Source organism: Pelobates fuscus, chromosome 2, assembly GCF_036172605.1.
Source record: "Pelobates fuscus isolate aPelFus1 chromosome 2, aPelFus1.pri, whole genome shotgun sequence".
Taxonomy (NCBI): domain Eukaryota; kingdom Metazoa; phylum Chordata; class Amphibia; order Anura; family Pelobatidae; genus Pelobates; species Pelobates fuscus.
The window spans coordinates 292,441,871-292,463,932 of NC_086318.1; the positions used below are offsets into that span (position 1 = coordinate 292,441,871).

Genomic DNA, 22,062 nt, shown 5'->3' on the forward strand with positions numbered 1-22,062 from the left:
CTCAATTCTCTGCCATTTAGGAGTTAAATCACTCCCTCCCTGCGTGCAATTTATACATTGCCTTCCTAAACACTTTCTAGAAAGAGACATCTAATGTTTAAACTTCCTTTAATTAATTAATTTAGAATTTATCTCCTGCTCTTTTAATAGCTTGCTAGATCCTGCATCCTCCTGTGTGTAATTAAAGTTCAAATTACATAGCAGAACAAAAAAAAAACTTCTAAAGTATCATCATGATACCATATTTTTTTTTCATTCAGGCTGTGTCAGTCACAGCCAGGGGAAGTGTAACTAAGGCTGCATAAACAGAAAGAAAAGTGATTTAACGAAATGGCAGAGAATTGAGCAGTGAGACTGCAGGGGCATGATCTATATACCAAAACTGCTTCATTAAGCTAAAGTTGTTTTGGTGACTACAGTGTCCCTTTAAGTAGAAAGGCTTATGGTTCAGCATTCTTAAAAAATATTTATTTTTTGTGTAAAAACTATAAAATTAAGAGCATGCAAAAAATACAGCACATTAATAAGGCCAAACTATAAAATGTAATAAAACTGTGTTGATGCCCAGTTCAGTTTTTGTTGTTGTTGTTTTATTTAAGTAGACATACACCCTTCTGTGTATATTGCTATCAACAACATAGCACTATAACATTAGGGAGTTTGTACAACATTATGCTCTGTGGTTAACTCCACCTATTGTACTCTTTTTAAAATCATTTTTCTCTTTACAACAGAGTAGTCTAAACAAGATTCAAGGACTTGGTGTTGCCTCACTAAGTGTGATGTATGTAACTCTCAGCATTTCATCTTTGTTGCTGCCTCCTTTACTGATAAAGAAACTTGGCTGCAAATGGACCATTGTAGCTTCTATGTTTTGCTTCATTTCATACAGCCTGTGCAACTTCTACCCAAGCTGGTAAATATTCAAATATAAATAGATATTATATTATATATGTTATAGCCAATGCTACTCTAGTCATGGGATTTTCATTTTAACACATGCTTATTTCTCATGAATAAAAAATCCCGGTGCTGCAGAATGTATCGTTAGAATGCAGAAATATCAGATTTAATTTAAATGACAGCATAAATTCCTGGAAGACCAAATATATACACAGGGCTTAAAATGTCAAGCCATATACTGCTAGCCAGGTCTTACAACTTACTTGCCACTGTAAGCTTGGGGAATCTTTGGTATATTCACCAAAGGTGAAACTGCTCAAAAGGGCGACATTTTTACTTGCCAATGACCAGTAGCAAATAGAAAATTCTAACCCAGCTTATTTTAAATAATCTGAATGCCAAAAACATAAGCCCCAATGTATCATGCTCCCCAACAACTTGCTTTACATGTCAGTAAAGAGAGTAATGGCAGCAGGTACTGCCTGGTGTGACCAACTACAGAACTGCAACTAGCCAAGAGATTGAGCCTGGAAAGAAACCCCCAGTAATTGTTTGTATGTCTGTGTATGTGTGAGTATATGTGTATTTATGAATATATATATTGTGCATTTATGTATGTGTAAAGGGAATGCCAACATGGCTATACCTGAAACAACCTCTAAAAAAAAAGAAAAGAGCATAACAAAAAAATATTTAAACTTCTCCTAGATAGAGGACAGATATAGGGACAGATATGGTATCAATGATTTACAAACTATAAGAAAGTGTAATCCCAACACCTACACCAAGCTATGATAGTCAACCAAAATATCTTCCAAAGCTTTGAATGTTAGGCTAGGAATTAATATAAAATACAGATTTGAAACAATTTAAAGGTAGCTCAGAAAAGTTAAACTAATGTGATAGCAATGTAAATGGCACACCCGTGTTTTCCTTAATTAAATAGCAGACTCGCATATCTTCTGCATATCTAAAGGTAATGGGTAGAAAACTCACTACCTATCAAACTTGTGCCTACATGTGCCAACCCTAATGATAAAAGGAGACATGTATTAGTTAGGTGTGTTGCCTTACTGACTACAGAGCCAAGTGAAAAAAAAAAAAGAAAAGTGAACTATTTCTTAGTACTTATCCTAAAGTAAAAAGAAGAGAGCAAATTCCTAATGCATGTTACAATTCATCTAAGCACCTTTGTCCATGTTTATTGCCTACTAGAGGGTTTAATCCCATTTTGCCAAGTTATGTATTACAAAGGTTTAATATACCAGCTAAAACATGCTAAACACAAGCATTTGATAGGTTGCAAGGTTTCTCCCCAATAAATTTAGAGTGGAAGAAAAGGTGCGAGTCTGCTATTGAATTAAGGAAAGCTTGGGTGAGTCAGTTAAATTGCTACCACTGTTTCGAGTCATTGTACAGTTTTGGAAAGTTTGTTAATAACTTTCATGAGTTACCTTTGAAGTTGTTTCTAATCTACAATTTATATTCCTTTTCGGCCTATTAGTCAAAGGTTTTGAAGCTATTTTCTTCAATTAATTTATTAGTCAAAGGTTTTGGAGCTATTTTATTTCTGCTGCCTATTCTGGCTTTGTGTAGGTGTTGGGATTACACCTTATTTTTAAATTAGTGACACCCTATATCTGTTCCCAATATAAGAGGACTATTTCTTGTATATAAGTGGAATGCCAGGAACAACAGCTGCTTTGGAACATGTCTTCAATAAAATTAAAATATCATTTAATTTGAAAGATATATAACAAGAGACAACTAAATTACCTTAATATTTCCTACAAACACAGAGTGTGTGTTTTACCTGGCTGTTGTCTATTTCCATGTAGAGTCAATCTCATCTGTCACAGTAATCCCTAAAATAGGTAAAAATAGAAAAAAATGAAAAAAAAAATCTTTGTACGGTATTTATGGCTAACACATTATCTTTCTTAATTTGATCGTATTTGTATGTTATATAACTTTGAAACTTGTACTCTTCAGTTTCAAACAAATTGCAATTTGTCTTGTGTCTGGTCATCCAAATTCCGTAACTCCAATGCACCATATAGATGTATCTTGAAACTAATGACAATGGATGAACAATGGATGAACAGGTTTGTTTGATTTGTGATTCGGAGTGATGCCAAAAAAAGTTGATTCATAGTTAGGGTCCATCTACTAAAGCAAATAAATAAATACATAAATCAGGGATCATCCAGTCTGAATACTTAAAATGCACATGAATATAGACAAAATGTCAACAAAATTTCCATGGTAAAATATAATTCAATTAGGTCAGAATTTGGTCAAAATGTGGTTGTTCAAATTCTAACCAGAATACTATCACAAATACAAATACACACACCAGTCAAGCCATAAGACTTGCTTTTTCCACATAAATCTCACTTTAACAGTGCTCTCACTACTGCAAATGAGCTTAGCAAAGAACCACATTTTTGCATCAATTTCACTTTATACATGGATTCCTTAGAGTATGTGTCTGCTGTATACAAACAGCTTAGGAAGAGGAGCAAAGCCAGTAAACCATTCATGGACAGCTGTTTCCTTGTTAATGCAACTCATCAGCATGAGGTTGGTTACTGGCTTGCTATGGAGGCTTGGCGTTACTTGTAAAGTACATACCAAAAAAAGTTATGGTGGGGAAAAAAAAGTGTGGATGAAAACCCCTTCCACCCGAAGTAAGTGGATAGTTAATACATTGATAAACACGAATACACACACCAGTCAAGCCATAAGACTTGCTTTTTCCACAGAAATCTCACTTTAACAGTGCTCTCACTACTGCAAGGGATCCTGGGTAGGCGTATGGAAATGAGCTCAACAAAGAACCACAGTTTTGCCTCAATTCCACTTTACACATGGATCCCTTGGAGTATGTGTCTGTATACAACATACAGCAGACACATACTCCAAGGAATCCACGTATAAAGTGGAAGTGAGGCAAAAATGCTTTCTGTTAGTCCAATAAAAAAGGTATTACAAGATATATACACACACACACACATATATATATATATACATACATTACAAGCAGTGTTGCACTCACTGTAGAAAAATGTTCAATGCCGGGTGCTTATCTGGCGAAAATATAGAGATAAAGGTAGATAGCACTCCACGGACTCAATCTTCAAATAAAAATTAACTTTTAATGCTCCAAGTTAAAAATCTTAACTTGGAGCATTAAAAAGTTATTTTTTATTTAAAGATTGAGTCCGTGGAGTGCTATCTACCTTTATCTCTCTCTCTCTCTCTCTCTCTCTCTCTCTATATATATATATATATATATATATATATATATATATATATATATATATATATATATTGCAGTATACAGTGATAGGCTAATTTTTTTTCTCTCTTTTGGTTAGTCCAAATAATTTTACCTGAATAATTGATAATATTCATATGAACTGAAATGCAGAATCAAAATTCAGACAACCAAATCATTTTTTTTTTACTGGATTTGCATTTTAGTAAACTAGTCATTCAATACTTATTGTGCTTAGCCTGGTTAAGTAATGGTTAGGAAAGGTACTTGGTTGTTGTGACTCTCCTGACACACCACCCATTAGTAAGAGGTGAAATGCTCTTAAAATGAAAATGCAAATGCAAAATGCAGTCTTATCTGAGTTATATCTCAAGTGCTCTAATCCTTTCATAGCCTTTTTTCCAAGTAACATTTGGAACAGGATACAACACGTTTGCAATTAAAGTTCCTACAGTTACTGATTTAACATGACTTTTCTAAAACATCAAGCTGTTTTTTCATGTACACAAGCAATTAAGTTGTGCTTGTCTTTCTGTAAAAGAACTTTCATCACCAAAAATCACTAATTATTTTATCCATGTGATTAAACTATCTAACTTTGGAGATTTTATTAGGAGACAGTAAAAATGTAAAATGGACTATCTGAAAATGATTTACTTGGACACCATAGCCACTAAAATCTAGTCAGTAATGGTGATGAATGTTGGGATGCTTGTTTGCCCTAATCCTCAGGAATTAAGCAAACAATCAAAGAGTGTCCATTAACAATCAAAAAGTGCATCTAAACAAACTTCCCCTTTCAAATTGGGATTTTCCCTACTTGTTTGCTTCCCGCTTCAATACCACTAAGACTGATATGTGCTGATTCCACCTCTAGGTGTGACAAACTACTTTATGTCCTAAAGAATCAGGTCAGTATTTAGTCAGATCTACAAGATTAATATAAGCATTCTCAGCAGAAACAAATGTTGCCTCATAATGTTATGTGTGCCATGGGTCGCAGCTATTACATTAATTTTCCCCTTATTGACCTTGAAGCTGTTCTTACATTTGTGATTCCTCATGTGGATCGTATAATATCGAATTTCTCAGGATCCAAATATTTTCCAAATAAGCCTGCACATAGAATTATTTACTTCTTTCTAAGCAACTAACTCATATGCAAAATATAAAATACACAATAGGAGTGTGCTTAAAATATTACTACTGAGAATACTTATCAACAATTCGTATGCAAAATATGCTTTACATTGTAATTCTAGCTATATGGTGAATTATGTAATGGGCAGGCTACCCCATAGTCAAATCTGTAGACATTCAATTTTATCCCCTTTTATATGCCTGCTTATTGTAGAAGCATATCAAGTATTTTATAGTGCACCTAATAAACTACAATGTGCAACACTTAAAACACTGTTTTATGAAAGTGGGTTATTGTACAATATTCGCCATTTAACAAAGTATAAGCATATGAAAGAAAATCAGTTGTTCAACAATAATTTGACTATTGTATACCTTCCAAGTGACCCTGATCGGGTGAAACAGCTCTATTTTGGAGGCTGGTTCCCAATATCTTAAATTGCTTAAAGTATTTTATGCCCAAGTCTTAAGGAACACCAGCTGTAACCTGTAAAAAGCACAGCACAGGCACAACAATACAAAGATTATTTGGAGCACGAACAGCACACTTCCACAGCACTTTGGTATGGTTGGCTAACTATTTATATATGTGTGTCTGTACATCAAACTTACATTTGACTCTCTTGCTAGACAAAACAATGTGCAGCAGTACTTGATTGTTGAAAGCCCTATCTTTTAGTGTGCAGTCTAGATATGCCAGTGGAAATATCACATGACACATAGTCAAAGATGTCTGTTCTATAACCAACCCATTATAATATGTATTTAAGGATGAATAAAAAAAATAAACACATGTTGCTTAAAGCTCCATATGCTTGTGCCCATTTGTTTTTCACCAAGTCACTTCACTTAACCTAGACATGAGCTTGGTCTTGCATTGCCTTGCTCAGCTCAGTAAATCTAGCAGAATTATCCTCATGGAAAATTCCAGAAGTGAGAGTAGTAGTGTTGGAGATTATGGAGCTTGGAGTTTTCCTTTCAGAGAGTTATTGTAATAGGCATCAAATCATGCAATGAATAGGACCATCTTGCATGCACTGAGGAGGCACAAGTCTTAAAAGGGAAACAATGAGACAGCAGGAACCAGAGGAGGTTAGAGACAGAAAATAATATCAGAAATATGAAAGAAGAGCTTCAAGAAAGATATGGTAGTTTGACCAAAACAAGGCAAATAGATTACAAGAAAGACCATAAGCAAGAACAGAGAAGAAGAGGGAATGCCATGATAAGTTCACAGTGTACTTCAAGATGAACTTGGAGATCTGTAAACAGGATATAGAAGATTACAAGTGAAACATAAGCAGTGCCTTAAGGAGAATATATAGTACAAAATGGACATGGGACATTAACAAAACATGCATAAGAGAAACAGGATAGACATAAAGACAATAAAGATACATGGATATCTACAAGGGGATAGTGAGATAACAGAATGATAACCTACAAAGAAATATCAAAAGGTACTTGGGACACCACCACATAGACAAGTGGCTGTTGTATATTTTATTGTTTTCTTTGTTTGTCCAGTTCTCTGTAAACATTATGTGATGTGTGGATATTTACACTCCCCCCCCCCCCCCCCTCCCCCCCCAGGGAGAAGGTTTAAAAGCTAGATGGTTTGGAGAAAATTGACTTATCAAAGGTAATAACAAAAAGTAACATCCATATTAAATATTTTTGCAGGCCTACACTGATAATCTCATCTATACTTGTGGGACTTGGCGGAGGACCCCTTTGGGCTAGCAAGAGTACCTATATCACAATAACTGGAAATAAACACGCTGAAATGTCTGGCCAACCTGCTCAACATGTGGTAAACCAATATTTTGGCCTCTTCTTTTTCATTTGCCAAACATGTCGTGTCTGGGGAAACCTAATCTCAGCATTAATATTCCACCTAACACCAAATGCAGGTAAGATAATCCATCTAACATTTATAGAAATATATTTCACCTTTTCAATACAAAATAATATATTTCTAATATGAATATCTAGGAAGCCTAGATGCCACCAATCAAACTATTTGTGGGGCAGGTGACTGTCCAGTTCAATCAGCACAGTCAGCAAATGATACAGCCGGTCCAACCAAAACTGTAATTTACATTCTTTTGGGATCCTACACTGGTACGTAACATAGACTGAAATGTTATAGAACCCTTTTCTCCTAGGCATTCCACAATTGACATGTTAAATCTTTACTTTACTTTAAGGATGTGGAGTATTAGCTGTGCTGCTAATCATTATATTCTTGGATCAAACACATACCGACAGAGAAAAGAATAAAGATAGCCAAACATCCTGCTGTTCAACCTTATTATCGGCACTGAAGCATCTACGTGATAAACGTCAGTGTCTTCTCATTCCACTTACTATGTTCAGTGGTTTTGAGCAAGGATTCATTGCTAGTGATTTTACAAAAGTAGGTATACTACATTAAATTATATTACAAGACACAGATATACTGTTTAATCAGATGTGTTGTAATTATCAACATTGGACAATACTGCATACAATCTAATTACAATCTACTGATGGAAATGTCTTGCAAAGGGTGACAATACGTTATTTTTAGAATCTATATATAGATGAGTGGAATGTGTGTTCATTGTTATTTGGGAAATGTCAATGTTCATAATGAGCCTATTTTAACTTGAATAGGGAGATAAAATGTATTTATTTGTTTTATGATTAGTAGAGACAGGTTTACCACTGGTTTGCTAAATGCAATGTGCCAAAGAAGTTCCTAGCCAATCACAAGATAAACATTTTATTGGTAATATAATTTAATACTCAAATCCATTAGATTTGATGGTTTGTGAAATTCCATTTATGATCAGCTTATTGAACCAATCAACATCAGTATCTCGCTAATATAAAACTACTAAAGTAATTCAGTAGCATAGTTTCACAAACAGAATTTGTCAAATGAATGCAGATTAAATTGAAACATTGAGTAATTTATCATTATTATTATTATTAAATAATGATTAATGAAGCACCAATATATTTTATAGTGGAGTAGAATGCGTAAACAACCACTGGCTTTTATTCTGTTGAAACTTGCAATGTGAGTTGGCTTACATAGAAGGGACGAGTCACAACTTGCACTTGGCTGCAAAACATTGATTCAGGCTGAAGAAAAAATTACCATGCCCACACTAAAGTAGCTGTTTTTTTTAATGCATACACTATAAAAAAAATACGCAGAAGGTGCAAAGCTCTTGTAAACCAAGTAAAAGCAAACCAAGATAATATTTCATATAAGGAACAATTCTATTTTACATTATACATTTTGAAGAGCAGCAGCAAACTAGATAGGCTAGTATCCACAACCCTTTCAAAATACAAATAAACTACAAAACAGAAACTGTACATACAGTCTATGCTACATATGATTTTAAAAAACAAAAGTTAAGGAATGCACATGCTTTTTTCGTATGGTCTTCATTTGTTGCCAGGCAGAGGTGGCAAACACTCAAACTTAGAACAAAAACTACAGAAGAATCTGAGTACAGAGGTTATATCTAATGCAGATTTTATTGAAATCAAAAGGCAATATTTTGACTCACAAAAGTCTTTATCAATTCATGATCCACAATGGCATATCCACTCAAACTGTTTAATTAATTTGATCCCCTACCTGCCAACTATTTGTAGGGGGTTGGAGGGAACACTAGGTTTCACCCCTTTAAATATTATAATTAGGGCACTACCCACTCCAATTAATATAATAATACCCCCCCAGGGGGGCATACAAATGTCCCTCACATTTATTATATTAAATGACCATCTGCCACTAGCCACTGCTGGGGGTAGAGGTGAGGAGAGTGATCTGCTTTCCCTCCATTATTTTTGTTTCCCAGTCGAGACCCATAGGTGGTAGTATGGGGGGAATATGTCTCCAGTGTTATTTCACAGGTCCCATCCCTATAGGATGGGGCCTTTTTAACGACTGGTCAACAACGGCTGCTCATTTGCTTGTTTAAGTCAAATATAAGGTATGTCCTAAACTGCCACATGGCTGGTGGGGGCATAGGAAGATTTTAAATATCCTTTATTGTAATATGGGGTCTTATTAAACCCCGTAGGCTTTTTATTTATTTATTTATTTATTTTTAACTATATAATGTGGCAACTTGCTATCAAGTGCTGGACAGCCACCACATGGTTAACCCTACCCCAATTAAACCAATTCTTTTCTGAGGTGTTTTATTTTTTTTTTTTAACTATTTGCCTGCTGGATGCTAGAGCTGCTAGTGAAGGCATCCAGACCCAAATTTGAAGCATTCTGATTGATATGGCTGAAATCCAGACAAAAAGAAGACCAATTTGAGGCTTGAATTTTAAATCTGGGGAGACCTTGTGTCCATCTTGTCCAGCTGCTTATGCTGCTTATTTGCCCTAAGAAAACAGCCTCTTCTCCATTCCACCCTCCTTTTTTTTTCCTGGTGCTTGTAATGGTACTCCAAATCAAGAATGAAAATTTGAATGTTTGGTCTTGCATAATTTGGTTCCCCTCAGATTCTACTTGTGACTTGGCAATAGGAATTAAACTGGATTGACTCAAGATGTATCTCCAAGTCTAATAAATAGCCAAGCACTTGTTTAAGTCACTTATGCCTTGAAGCTGGTTTAACCCCCTTAAGGACACATGGCGGAAATATTCCGTCATGATTCCCTTTTATTCCAGAAGCTGTGTCCTTAAGGGGTTAAAGATCTATGATATTTTGTGTGACATGTAACAGACTTGCTTCTAAGTGTATCGCTGGTCTCACTAGGTCGGTGTTGTATTTATGCCATTATAAAAGCTTTTTTTCAGCTTTACTAATTAGACAGTGTAAATTAATCCATTTAATGAATATAATTTATTTGCCGAAACTCTGCTAGGACACCAAAAAAGCCTAACAAACTTTAGTTAATCTACATTATTTTCTATGTATCAAGGAGCATAAAACTTATCACATTCTATCAGATAGTTAGAAAACATTTTGTGACTGTTGATCAGTTTAATGTCTAATAATTTTTTTAAATTGCCATTACAATATCCATTGTTTTTATCTTTTTAAGTCATATGTAACCTGCATCTTGGGACTAAAATATGTTGGCTTTGTAATCATATGTTTTGGAGTTACCAACTCAATTTGTGCTGCTCTTTTTGGAAAACTCGCCCAATATACTGGACGGATTCCTTTGTTTTTACTAGGTAAGATTCCATATTTAAGTAAAGTACTATATTTTGATACTTTCTTAAGGCACTCTATTTGTAAAATGGACAGGATTATTTACTATAATGAGAACAACCGGCAATTCAAAGTGAATTCAAGGTGAATTTCAAAATTTAGCTGGAATAGGTCAATTCTGCATTCGGTTTGGCTATATTGACCTTAAACTTGAAATTCCTTTTTGAATTACTAGCAATTCTCCCTTTAGTGAATAATCATGTGAATGAAACAACTGTGCAAAGGTAATTTTTATCAGTGTATTAATAGTACAACAATGTTTTAGCATGTGGTATTGCAAATCAGCCAAATCAAGAGTCAGTTACCGGGCACAAGGTTTTGCTAGATGTGAAAATTTACCTTGAGAAAGTAGTGGCTTGATTGTGTAGTAGAACGAATGTGACCATTGGATATTTCTGGATTTTATATTAATACAACAGGAAGGAACAAGAAAGCTAATCTGCATATTCCAACCAGGTCCATCTTTAATATTAATTTAACCCTGGGCAAACATTTGCTTGGGACCCCTGTTTGCTGTCCTGTTTGCCCTGCGGTAAAGAGGGCCCTGATTACAACATTGAGCCAGGTTCCAAAAGGGAGTCAGAATGTACAAAATCATAACCCAAACTGCTGTGGACAGTGAGAGACGATCAATTCATGCAATCAGTTATTAAAGGGGAGTACCAGAGGTCTTTACCAATAATTCAAATTTGCTGTGAATGCAGTGTTGCAAAAAGAATATAAAAGCCAGGGCTCAATCTGAACTATAGAAGATTGTTGCAGCAATTAATTTCGGAGTTTTCGGTAAGGGAGCCCAGGGGTCAAGTAAACAGGCTGTGAAAAGGTAGAGATAGGTTTAGAAAGTCAGAGGCCAGTCTTAAGTAACACCTTTTGGACCTGGAGAATAGGTTATTTCTGAAGCATTAGAAAACACAGACACATTAATCAAATCTGACATGTTTATGTTATATAAAATTATCTGCAGCAGTGTGTTGCTGTTATGGTACCAAGAGTCCCTGCGTTATGCCTTGGGTCCTGTCTGGTGATAATCTATCAAAATGCTCATGAACAGTTTGACACTAACCTTGCTATCATAGTTACTCAGAATGGAAACACTAGCACCTACAGAACCTCCATTCTTAGTTGCTATGATAAAGTGGAAGTTTACATATCCACATTATTACCCGGTTTGAACAGTATCAGCAGATGGCTAACAGCCAGTGAATACTGTCAAAACCTGCGCTGATATGACAATGTGGAGACATGAGCTTCCATTTTATCATTGCAACTCAAGTAGGTGTTAAACTATTAATAAACAATTTCACAGCTTTCCATCTGATAGCAGTGAGAACTCATTGCACCATAACCACTGCAATATAGTGAAGTGGTTATGGTGTTTAGAGTGTCCCTTTAATATTTTTGCTATGTTGTGCCTTTTCTTCTCTACTGGTGTCTTGAATACATTACATTTATTAATGTGTTTGTTTACATCCATATGCTTGCCTGTGCAATTTTGCAATTTTCACTGATAGTTCTTTTAGCAGGTGATCATAATTTATTTATTTGCTTTGCACATTTAAAATCTCACTTTCAGGCACATATGTCCTTTGCTTTTACCAGATATATGAGATAGTATGTAATATGATTTAAATGTAACATTGATATTTCCACAGGCATAACATTTTTTAGATTCAGTTTCTAGTTGGGAAGAGAATACTATACTAAAGCTGAATAATAAATACTGAATCTATACTTTCTAATATCAATATATAAAAAAAAAACTTGGATAGGAAACATATGCATATTTAAAGTAGTCTAAACAAGACATTTTATATTTCTTTGACAGGAGCAGCAATTAATATTGGATGCATAATTGGCTTTCTTGTATGGAAACCCAGTACTAGTAACTTTGCTGTATTTTTTGTGATGTCTGCACTTTGGGGGATTGCCGACGCGGTTTGGCAGACACTACTGAGCTGTAAGTTGATGCATGCAATTCTTTTAAACATTAATTAAAAAAAAAAAATAGATTAAGAAGAACGTTAACTGAAGATGAAAGATTCTTGATGTTTAAAATTTGGATACTTGAGTTACTTACTTAAGTGAGAATTCAAAGTGACTTCAGAGTTAATTAAAAATTGCTACTCAGGCCTTACATTTGAAATTCACATCCAATTCACTTTGAATTCTCACTTTACTAAATAACCCTGACAACTTTTCTACGGTATGGTTTTGCAACAATTTCAATCCACATAATTCTTCTCTTTGTGGTATGTTTTACTTTAGCATGTTGTCTTTTTTTGGATACTTGTAAAGTAGTGATGTCCCGAACAGTTCGCCGGGAACCATTCGCTGGCGAACATAGCGTGTTCGCGGTCGCGAACATGCGCGATGTTCGGTCCGCCCCCTATTCGTCTTCATTGAGTAAACTTTGACCCTGTACCTCACAGTCAGCAGACACATTCCAGCCAATCAGCAGCAGACCCTTTTATACTTGAAAAAAACAGAAATCTCAATGTCTCCTTCCTGGTAAAATATTTTATAAAGAAATAAATAACTGCAGATTTAAGGAAGGGAAAAAAGAATATCACAAGTCCTTACAATGGTTGAGCTTAACATGAAAGAGTGACACAGTAATATAGGATCAACTAGCCACAATATCACAAGCAGAAACCAGTTTCTAACCAAACCTGATCTTGCAGAAACCTTAGTATAAACCGGGGATCAGCAACCTATGGCCGGGCAAGGATTTCTGCCGCCCTTGGCAAAGATCAATTTTGCCACCCCCTTATGTCACTCACTCACTGACAGACACACACTGGCAAACACATACACTCACTGACATACATACACTCACTCACTGATAGAAACACACACACACAGACACTCACTGACAGACACACACACTCACTTACTGACACACACACACTCACTGACAGACAGACACACACACACACACACTCACTGACAGACAGACAGACACACACACACACACACAATGAAACTCACTGACATACATACACTCACTCACTGACAGACAGACACACACACACACACAGACCCTCACTGGCATACATACACTCACTCACTGACACACACACATGGATACTCACTGGCATACATACATACATACATACACTGACTGACACACACACACACACACACACACACTCAGTCACTCACTGACATACATACACTCACTCACTGACTGACACAAACACAGACACTCACTGACAGACAGACATACACTCAGTCACTGACAGACACACACACACTCACTGACATACATACACTCACTCACTGACAGACAGACCCCCCACACACACATAGACACTCACTGACATACATACACTCACTCACTGGCAGACAACCCCCCCCACACACACATAGACACTCACTGACATACATCCACTCACTTACTGACAGTAACACAAACACACACTCACTGACAGACACACACACACAGGCAGACACTCACTGACACACACACACACTTACCTCCCTGGGGTCCAGTGTGGGGCATCTCCTCACTTCTCCCTCCCGCTGTTTAGTATGCCGGGGCTGGAATGACGTTATATTCTGGCTCCCAGCATCACAGAGGACACACGAGGGAGGAGTGAGAGACTCCAAGAACAGCCTACCTCGCCGCCTATCTGCTTCATCCCACTCTCCTCCAGTCACCGGCATTTCATGGCAGAGCAGGCACCTGCCATCAAGGTAAGCAGATGCCTGCTCTGCCATACTTAATACAGCTTAGGGGTTGCCCTGAGGTGGCCAGATGGCCACCTACTGGCCCCCCCTGTGACAGGGCTCCTCTCGGCGCACCCACTTTCAGGTGCCTTGAGCATTGGCCTGGCGCTGGGTGCGGCTCAAGAGACGACGAAGCAGGCAGCAGGCAGCCCACCAGGAAACATCCCTGTGGGCACCCCCAGCAGACAGGCACCCTAGGCGAATGCCTAGTTCGCCTAACGGTGGCGCCGGCCCTGCATGCATGACACTCAAAGAGCCTTTGCACAGCACTTTTAAGACTGCCAGAACCGAACAGGCTCTGGCCTACCGTTAGTCCCAGTGGGACTTCAAATATTTTCTACTGCACCTGAGTGTTGATGGACAACCCTCAATTCATTCATTGCAGCACATAGAGGAAGTGATCACTACCTCCCAGTACTTATGAACGGGAATCCACACTGTAGTAGAGCAGCCAGCAGCAGCTTTCACAGCTCCTGCCTTTGACCTGTACCTGGTCAGCCCACACTGCTAGATATACACAGAGCAGCACTCTTCATGCAGATAATACAGGCAGCCCACACACAAACACACACAGTACCCACAAAAACACAACCACTGACAATCAACACACATACTACCCCACAAGCAGCCTCTCACACACAATTCCAAAAGCAGCCGCCATACGCATCTCACATTCTATAAGTATCATACACAAAACTACAAGCACATTACGGCAACATACACATCTCAATTTAAGGACCGGCACACCAAGTGACTTCAAGATCTTGTTTTGGCACAGTTTGACTTTAGTTTGACTTTCCACCTCTGCTCATAAGATGAACAGCTTTCTCTTATCCTAAAGTAACAGCCTCCCTAAAGGGTTACTCCATAGCCACTGATACCATGGCCACTGAAATAAACACTCAATGCTCCCCAAAAGCACTTCAGCTTGCCTTGCAAAGAATTCTCATTGAGCTTCTTTGACAAATATGTGAATAGCCAGCCACAGAAAATCTGGGTGGGCTTAGGAGGGGATGGCTTGCACAGTCTTCAGAACAGACGATCTGTAGCTGTTGCAAGCTGTTTTTTGATGTACCCCAATGAAAAAATGCATACTTAACCCCTTAAGGACCAAACTTCTGGAATAAAATGGAATCATGACGTGTCAGACATGTCATGTGTCCTTAAGGGGTTAAATAAATGCATGTTTTTATTGGGGTTTATCTTCTAAACAGTGATTTATTTATTTTTCTTGTATTTGGTGGTGTAGTTTCCATTTAAGTGCTTTGAAGGGGTCACCTTATGGTTAGCATATCTTCACTGGACTAAAAAGTACAATTCGTAACAGAAAAAGATTTATAGAAATGTTAACACTGGCTTGTATGTGATAACTGTTTATGGTAATTATACAATTAAAATAATACAAATTGGTCCTGTTTTACAGCTTTATATGGTATTCTCTTTGAAAAGAATAAAGAAGCTGCCTTTGCCAATTTCTCTCTATGGGAATCTATTGGATTTGCCATTGCCTTTGGTTACAGCTCGTTTCTTTGTGTCTACATCAAGCTCTACATTTTAATGTGCGTGATTGTAATAGGAATTCTTCTTTATGGAGCAGTGGAATATATAGAATTCAGGAATTCTCTCACAGTCACAGAAGAAGGGCCAAAAGATCACGATCAGCATGCCACAACATAGACCTCTGCAAATGTTTTTTTAAGATTTGTTCTGTATGCATGTTTATCATTAATATGTTGAATATTTCACATCTCTTGGCATTCGCTAGAATAACAGCAGAGTATGCCTGGCATATGATTGTTTACATTTTTCAGTTACTAATACTAATAGATTTTTACTGAATCTACAAACCACCCTGTATAATGTAGGTGCTATTTTCAAGGCACTGTTTAAAGATGGCCGGTTACTTAATTCCACCAATTCTTCATTTCAAACTACTACTAGGTAATATACTACTAGGTAATATCAGGAACACTTTGACAACATCCTTCGTTTAGGTAAAGACCATTTTCATCTCAAAATGTTTATTCAATATTAAAAAACTTTGGCCTTTATTTTCTATTGTTGGATAAGCTTTCGGTAGTATTTAATATTTTTGGATTCATTACTAAAATAATTTTTTCAACAAATTAAAATAGAAAAAAATATATCATATATACAAAAATATCAATATATCAAAACCGATCAACATATTACAAAATTGTAATAGTTTTCATAATATTAAATCATTTAAAAAGTTTATCCAAAAATAATAAACCATTTGGAAAGCTTATCCAATATTAAATTGAGGCCTTTGAAAGGTATATAATGCACAGCATAAACTTGCAGTTACTCATAGAGTAACTTAAATATTGATTAATTAAATGGACAAACATAGCTTATTTTTCTAAATACGTTGTAAACATAGTTTTTTTCTTCTGTAAATATGAACACTTTTTTGCTAGATATTGAAATGCATACTAATGAAAGGAGGGCACACACATAATTACACCAATGTCAAATCCATGAGATGTGCTCAACTATGCAATACTTCTTTTTCATGAGTAATACAATCACTATTCATAGTATATATTATTTATGTGCTCTTATATTTAATATTACTAAAACATTGGGTTTACATTTACTTACTCATACTTTGCTGTCATTCTCATTCTGTTTATTTATGCAAGCTCATATTGAGTAAAAAGTTAAATGTTGATTAAAGAAGTAAAAATAAAAATTCTAAATGGTATTTTCAATAGCATAGAAATAAAAAGTGTGATCATTTTTTTAGTTTTTCTTTTTAGATATTGTCAGGAAGTATCTTTATAAAGGGTTTTAAATGTTAGAAAAATAGCACATGGATGATTTAGAAGTGTTGGGACCACTGTTAACTTGGGATGCAATTCCATTTATAATTTATGATGAATGAAATAGGTGGTGAGATCTAAACTATATATTACATGAATCCTTACTGGGTAAGGGTTAATGTGATATGAAAAAAGGAAAGCTATTAATGTCAAACAAGTGTCTGCTACTTTTTAGTATTTTTTATTTATTTTATTTTTGTTTAACTATTTATTTTAGAAATATATATATATATATATATATATATATTTAAACTTTTTAAACAGGAGTTTTACTATATATACATACACTATATACAATATATATATATATATATATTATCAGACCTATTTTTTTTACTTTTGTATTATTTTTTATCTATAAAAGAGTTTAGCTCGAAGAAAAATAGAATACGGGACAAGCTTCATGGTTCAATCAGGGGCATCACTAGGAACCGCAGGGCCCTGGTGCAAGAATCAAAGAAGCCCACCTTTGCTCATCCTTAAGTAATGTACCTGAGTGGGATGTGTGTGGTGGCTGAGCATGATTGTGTAGTGGTTGGCTGGGCAATCCCTCGTGCTGACGCTAACATGCTTGCTTCACTGACAGCACATTGGTGCTAGTGCATCCAATACTGCATCAGCAAGAGTGAGAAATTCATGCTGGGTGAGTAACACAGTGACAGGGAGTAAGAGGACAGCCTGTCACTAAGTCTATGGCATAGGACCCTGTGTACCACCGTTTAATGTGGAGGATTTTATTGTGTGCACGAGTCTTAACGAGTCATTCACCAAAGTGAGGATCCAATATGAACTCAAAGTAAATTTCAGCTTTAGCGGAAATATTCTCCGCTTTTTTCTTTGAATTCTCTTTGAACAACCCCGTTAGTATGTGTGCATGAGTCTTAGTGTGTGTCTATACAAATGTGTGTAGGTATGTGAATAAGTGTGCATGTGTATGTGTCTGTGTTTACATTTGTCTGTTTGTGATTGTGCACAAATCCCACTCACTCCACACAGAGTCGTTTAATAAATATTCACCTTATATAGTATTAAAAATAGCAAGAGCAAGAGCAAAAATTCTCAGGTGCGCACCCTAATAAAATATGCTACACACGTCTGTGCAGAATCCAGTATTTAGCTGGGGGCAGCTTTATGTTAGCTTGCTGAGTTTGAGAACCATTCAGGCACTGGAATTTATTGTGACCGATACAGATGAAGAAACAAAGAAGTCAAGTGGCAAGTTAAAGCTCAATTTCAGGTTCACTCAATGGCAGACCTACCACCGTTGATCCAGTGCACTCAGTGGGCCCATCGGGTGGACTATGCACTTAGAATCAACTATTGGCAATGTGTCTTCAGAGGCCTGGTCATGAGATGGGTCCCTTTAACAGCACAACCGGACCCCTCTAATCTCGGTAGCCAGCGATAGGAGGAAGTGATAGCCGGTCACTTCCAAACATATAACACAGAGCTGTGTGTGTACCTTTGCGTTTGTACCTTTGCATCTGTGAATTTAGATGTGTTTATTTATTTTTTTAATTTTTTGAATTTCGCGCAAGTAGCAGGAATTCACATCAAGGTATTGGTTTCACAAATTAACAACAGTGAATAAGACATATTGCGAATAACAAAGTCAGACATATTGCATATTAGTATAACCTGGCTTGTATTGACTCTGGGTATGTTTGCAAATATATTTTAATGGATTGTCTGCATGACATATTAAAAGGGTCAACTACACCAGTACCATGTATACTCAAGTATAAGTCTAGTTTTTCCGCACATTTTTTGTGCTGAAAAACACCCACTCGACTTATACTTGAGTCAATGCCTGTATTATGGCAACTTACATTGCCATAATACAGACCAGGACCGCCGGGCTCATTACAAGCCCGGCGGTCCTGTTGGGGGCTGGCAGGAAGCGTTTACTTACCTTTCCTGCAGCTCTCTTCTCCTGCGTTCTGGTCAGCTCCCCTGTAAATCTCGCAAGAGCCGCGGTTACAGAGCGTTGCCACGGGTTACCAGACCACGAGAGTTACAGGGGAGCTGACCGGAACGCAGGAGAAGGGAGCTGCAGGAAAGATAGGTAAATGCTTCCTGCCAGTCCCCCTCCTGCACAGTACACACCACTGGACCACCAGGGACAAAAAAAAATTAAATAATAAAAAAATAATAATAAAATAAAATAAAAAATGTAATAAAAAATATTAAAATAAAAAATAATTATAATATTAAAATAAAAAAAATAGAATATTTAAATAAAAAAATTAAAAATAATAAAAATGCCCTCCCCCCACACACTACACACACACACACACACTCTGCATTATATACACACACACTCATACAAACACACACTCTGCATTCACACAAACACACAGAGTGTGTTTATATAATGCAGAGTATGTGTGTGTTTGTATGAGTGTGTGTGTATATAATGCAGAGTGTGTGTTTGTATGAGTGCGTGTGTGTATATAATTATAAAAATCACAGAATTTCATAGCCCCAAGTTTTACCCTCGACTTATCCACGAGACATAGCATATTTCACAATTGTTGGTCACAAAACTGCACTCGACTTATACATGAGATCGACTTATACACGAGTATATACGGTAATTATAATCTCGGTCAGAGGAGGAGTGGCAGCTGTGGCGAGACCGACACAGTTTGGAATAAGGGAGCTCAACAGTTTTAACTCTTAATGGCTCTTTAGGTAATTTTGATTAAGATTCATGAAGAATGATTTTATAAAGTCCAGTGAGTGCACCATTTTTGCCAAGTACCTTTATGCACAAGCAGTAAAATGCACCTGTGGGATTATCTGGTAAGGTAGGGTACAGGGATTTTTGCAGTATATATATATATATATATATATATATATATATATATATATATATATGTATATTTGTTTATTTTGTTTCCTTTAATTAATGTAGGATAAAAATAAGTCCTATAAGAGGTACTAGCCCTGAAGTTGCAAATGGTTTTGACTTCTGAAAACTCTATATTCCACAAAATTATATAAAAGTATTGCCAAATAAAAAATACTCAAATGTAACACCACATAACATGGTTGAATTTTAATGTACACCAAATTCACAGCGACACTCAAGCTCATACCCCATACTGCAAATACAAAAACTCAATGGAGCTTGAAAAGTATATTAACAATAATAACAATAAAAATGATAAGGAAACATGCTGGTGATTAGAGAACCTACTTAAAAAGACATACCAATTTGATGTATTCAATTATGGACCTCCAGAAGGTGGGTTTCACTATAGAGGCAATTATTATATGCAAATAAAAGATAAAACGTATCAAAGGACATCAGTGTTATATAATTATTACTTACACTCTGTCACTTTACATGTGCTTATTTTCTATAATGGTGGTTTCTTCATCCCCTTATTACTTACACTCTGTCACTTTACATGTGCTTATTTTATATAATGGTGGTTTCTTCATCCCATTATTACTTACACTCTGTCACTTTACATGTGCTTACTTTTCTATAATGGTGGCTCTGTCTCCCCTTATATTTTATAATCTGTCACTGTACAAGTGCTTATTTTTTATTATTGGGGTTCTTCCACCCCTTTCTCCCATTATTATTATAATCCTGTCACTTTGCAAGTGCGTATTTCTATATTGTGGTTTTTACATAATTATGATACTGTCACTGTACATGTGCTTATTTCTATAATGGTGGGTTTCCACCCCTTGCTCCCTTGCTATTTTATATACTGTCACTTTGCAAGTGCTTATCTTTTTAAAAGTTGTGGCTCTTCCACCCCTTACTCCCCATGCTATTTATAATTCTGTCACTTTGCAAGTATTTTACTTGTATTATTGTTGTTTCTTCCTCCCTATCTCTTACGCGAATCACGACATTTTATCGCGTTCGCGCTAGTCACGTTCTGGGGCTAGTCACGTTCCCAAGGGTTTTGGGGGCTCAAGGGGGCGCCTGCCTGTACCGGCGGATCCTCGGCGGCCATCTTGTTTTGCCAGTTCGGGATTCCCACGAATTGGCTCTCTATATTTGCTTATTTTTACTAAATTGTTTGGTTGCTACAGTAAATCAGAGGGATTGCACACCTAAATAATTTGCATTATGTACTTATAGACTTACTGCTTCACATATGTAATTATCTCTGAAATGAGCAAATAGGCACTATATGTGTAAACAAGTTAATAACCCAATCACGAGAAAGAGGGAATGGATATTACAAATTTCATCGGACTACTATATCACTATATATTTAACATGAAATTCAAAGGAAAGTACCAATTACCTGGGATAATGTATCTGTTCCCTTGCAGTGATATAACATGTGGACACAGGCCTTTTCTGTGCCACTTTCCTCTATGGATGTTCTTGCTCCACTCTTTGTGTATTTTAACTCCCTCTCTGCCCAGACTTTACTGCTTAAAGATAAAACCCTTAAAGGGCCAGCATTGGCAATTACACCTAGGGGAATACCTCTAATGGTTATTATTACAGGGGTGACCCCCACCTCCACTGGGTGAACCCCATGCGAGTCTGGCACCAATCCTAGTGACAAACTGATATAGGGCTGACCCCCTACGATGGGTAACCCCAAGCGAGTCTAACCCAGTCCTAAGTGACATACATATACAGGGGTGCCCCCCCTACCCTGGGTGACCCCCAAGCGAGTCTGGCACCAGTCCTAAGTGACATACATATAAAGGGGTGAACCCCCTGAGCTGGGTGACACCCAAGCAAGTATGGCACCAGTCCTAAGTGGCATACATATACAGGGGTGACCCCTCTACGCTGGGTGACCCCCAAGCGAGTCTGGCACCAGTCCTAAGTGGCATACATATACAGGGGTGACCCCCAAGCGAGTCTGGCACCAGTCCTAAATGGCATACATATACAGGGGTGACCCCCAAGCGAGTCTGGCAGCAGTCCTAAATG

The 22,062-nt window shown here is 36.8% G+C and overlaps 1 protein-coding gene across 1 annotated transcript in view; it reads left to right on the plus strand.

Annotated features, from left to right (window-relative positions):
• The window catches only part of LOC134585788 (protein unc-93 homolog A-like), a 36,444-nt gene extending 20,094 nt beyond the window's left edge, over positions 1 to 16,350 (plus strand). The window contains exons 3-9 of the mRNA XM_063441257.1: positions 735 to 916; positions 7,007 to 7,236; positions 7,319 to 7,447; positions 7,534 to 7,742; positions 10,391 to 10,526; positions 12,389 to 12,520; positions 15,716 to 16,350. Coding sequence (XP_063297327.1) covers positions 735 to 916; positions 7,007 to 7,236; positions 7,319 to 7,447; positions 7,534 to 7,742; positions 10,391 to 10,526; positions 12,389 to 12,520; positions 15,716 to 15,969 — 1,272 coding nt within the window. The 3' untranslated portion in view covers positions 15,970 to 16,350. The remainder of the gene's footprint in view (positions 1 to 734; positions 917 to 7,006; positions 7,237 to 7,318; positions 7,448 to 7,533; positions 7,743 to 10,390; positions 10,527 to 12,388; positions 12,521 to 15,715) is intronic.
• The last annotated feature ends 5,712 nt before the right edge of the window (positions 16,351 to 22,062 follow it).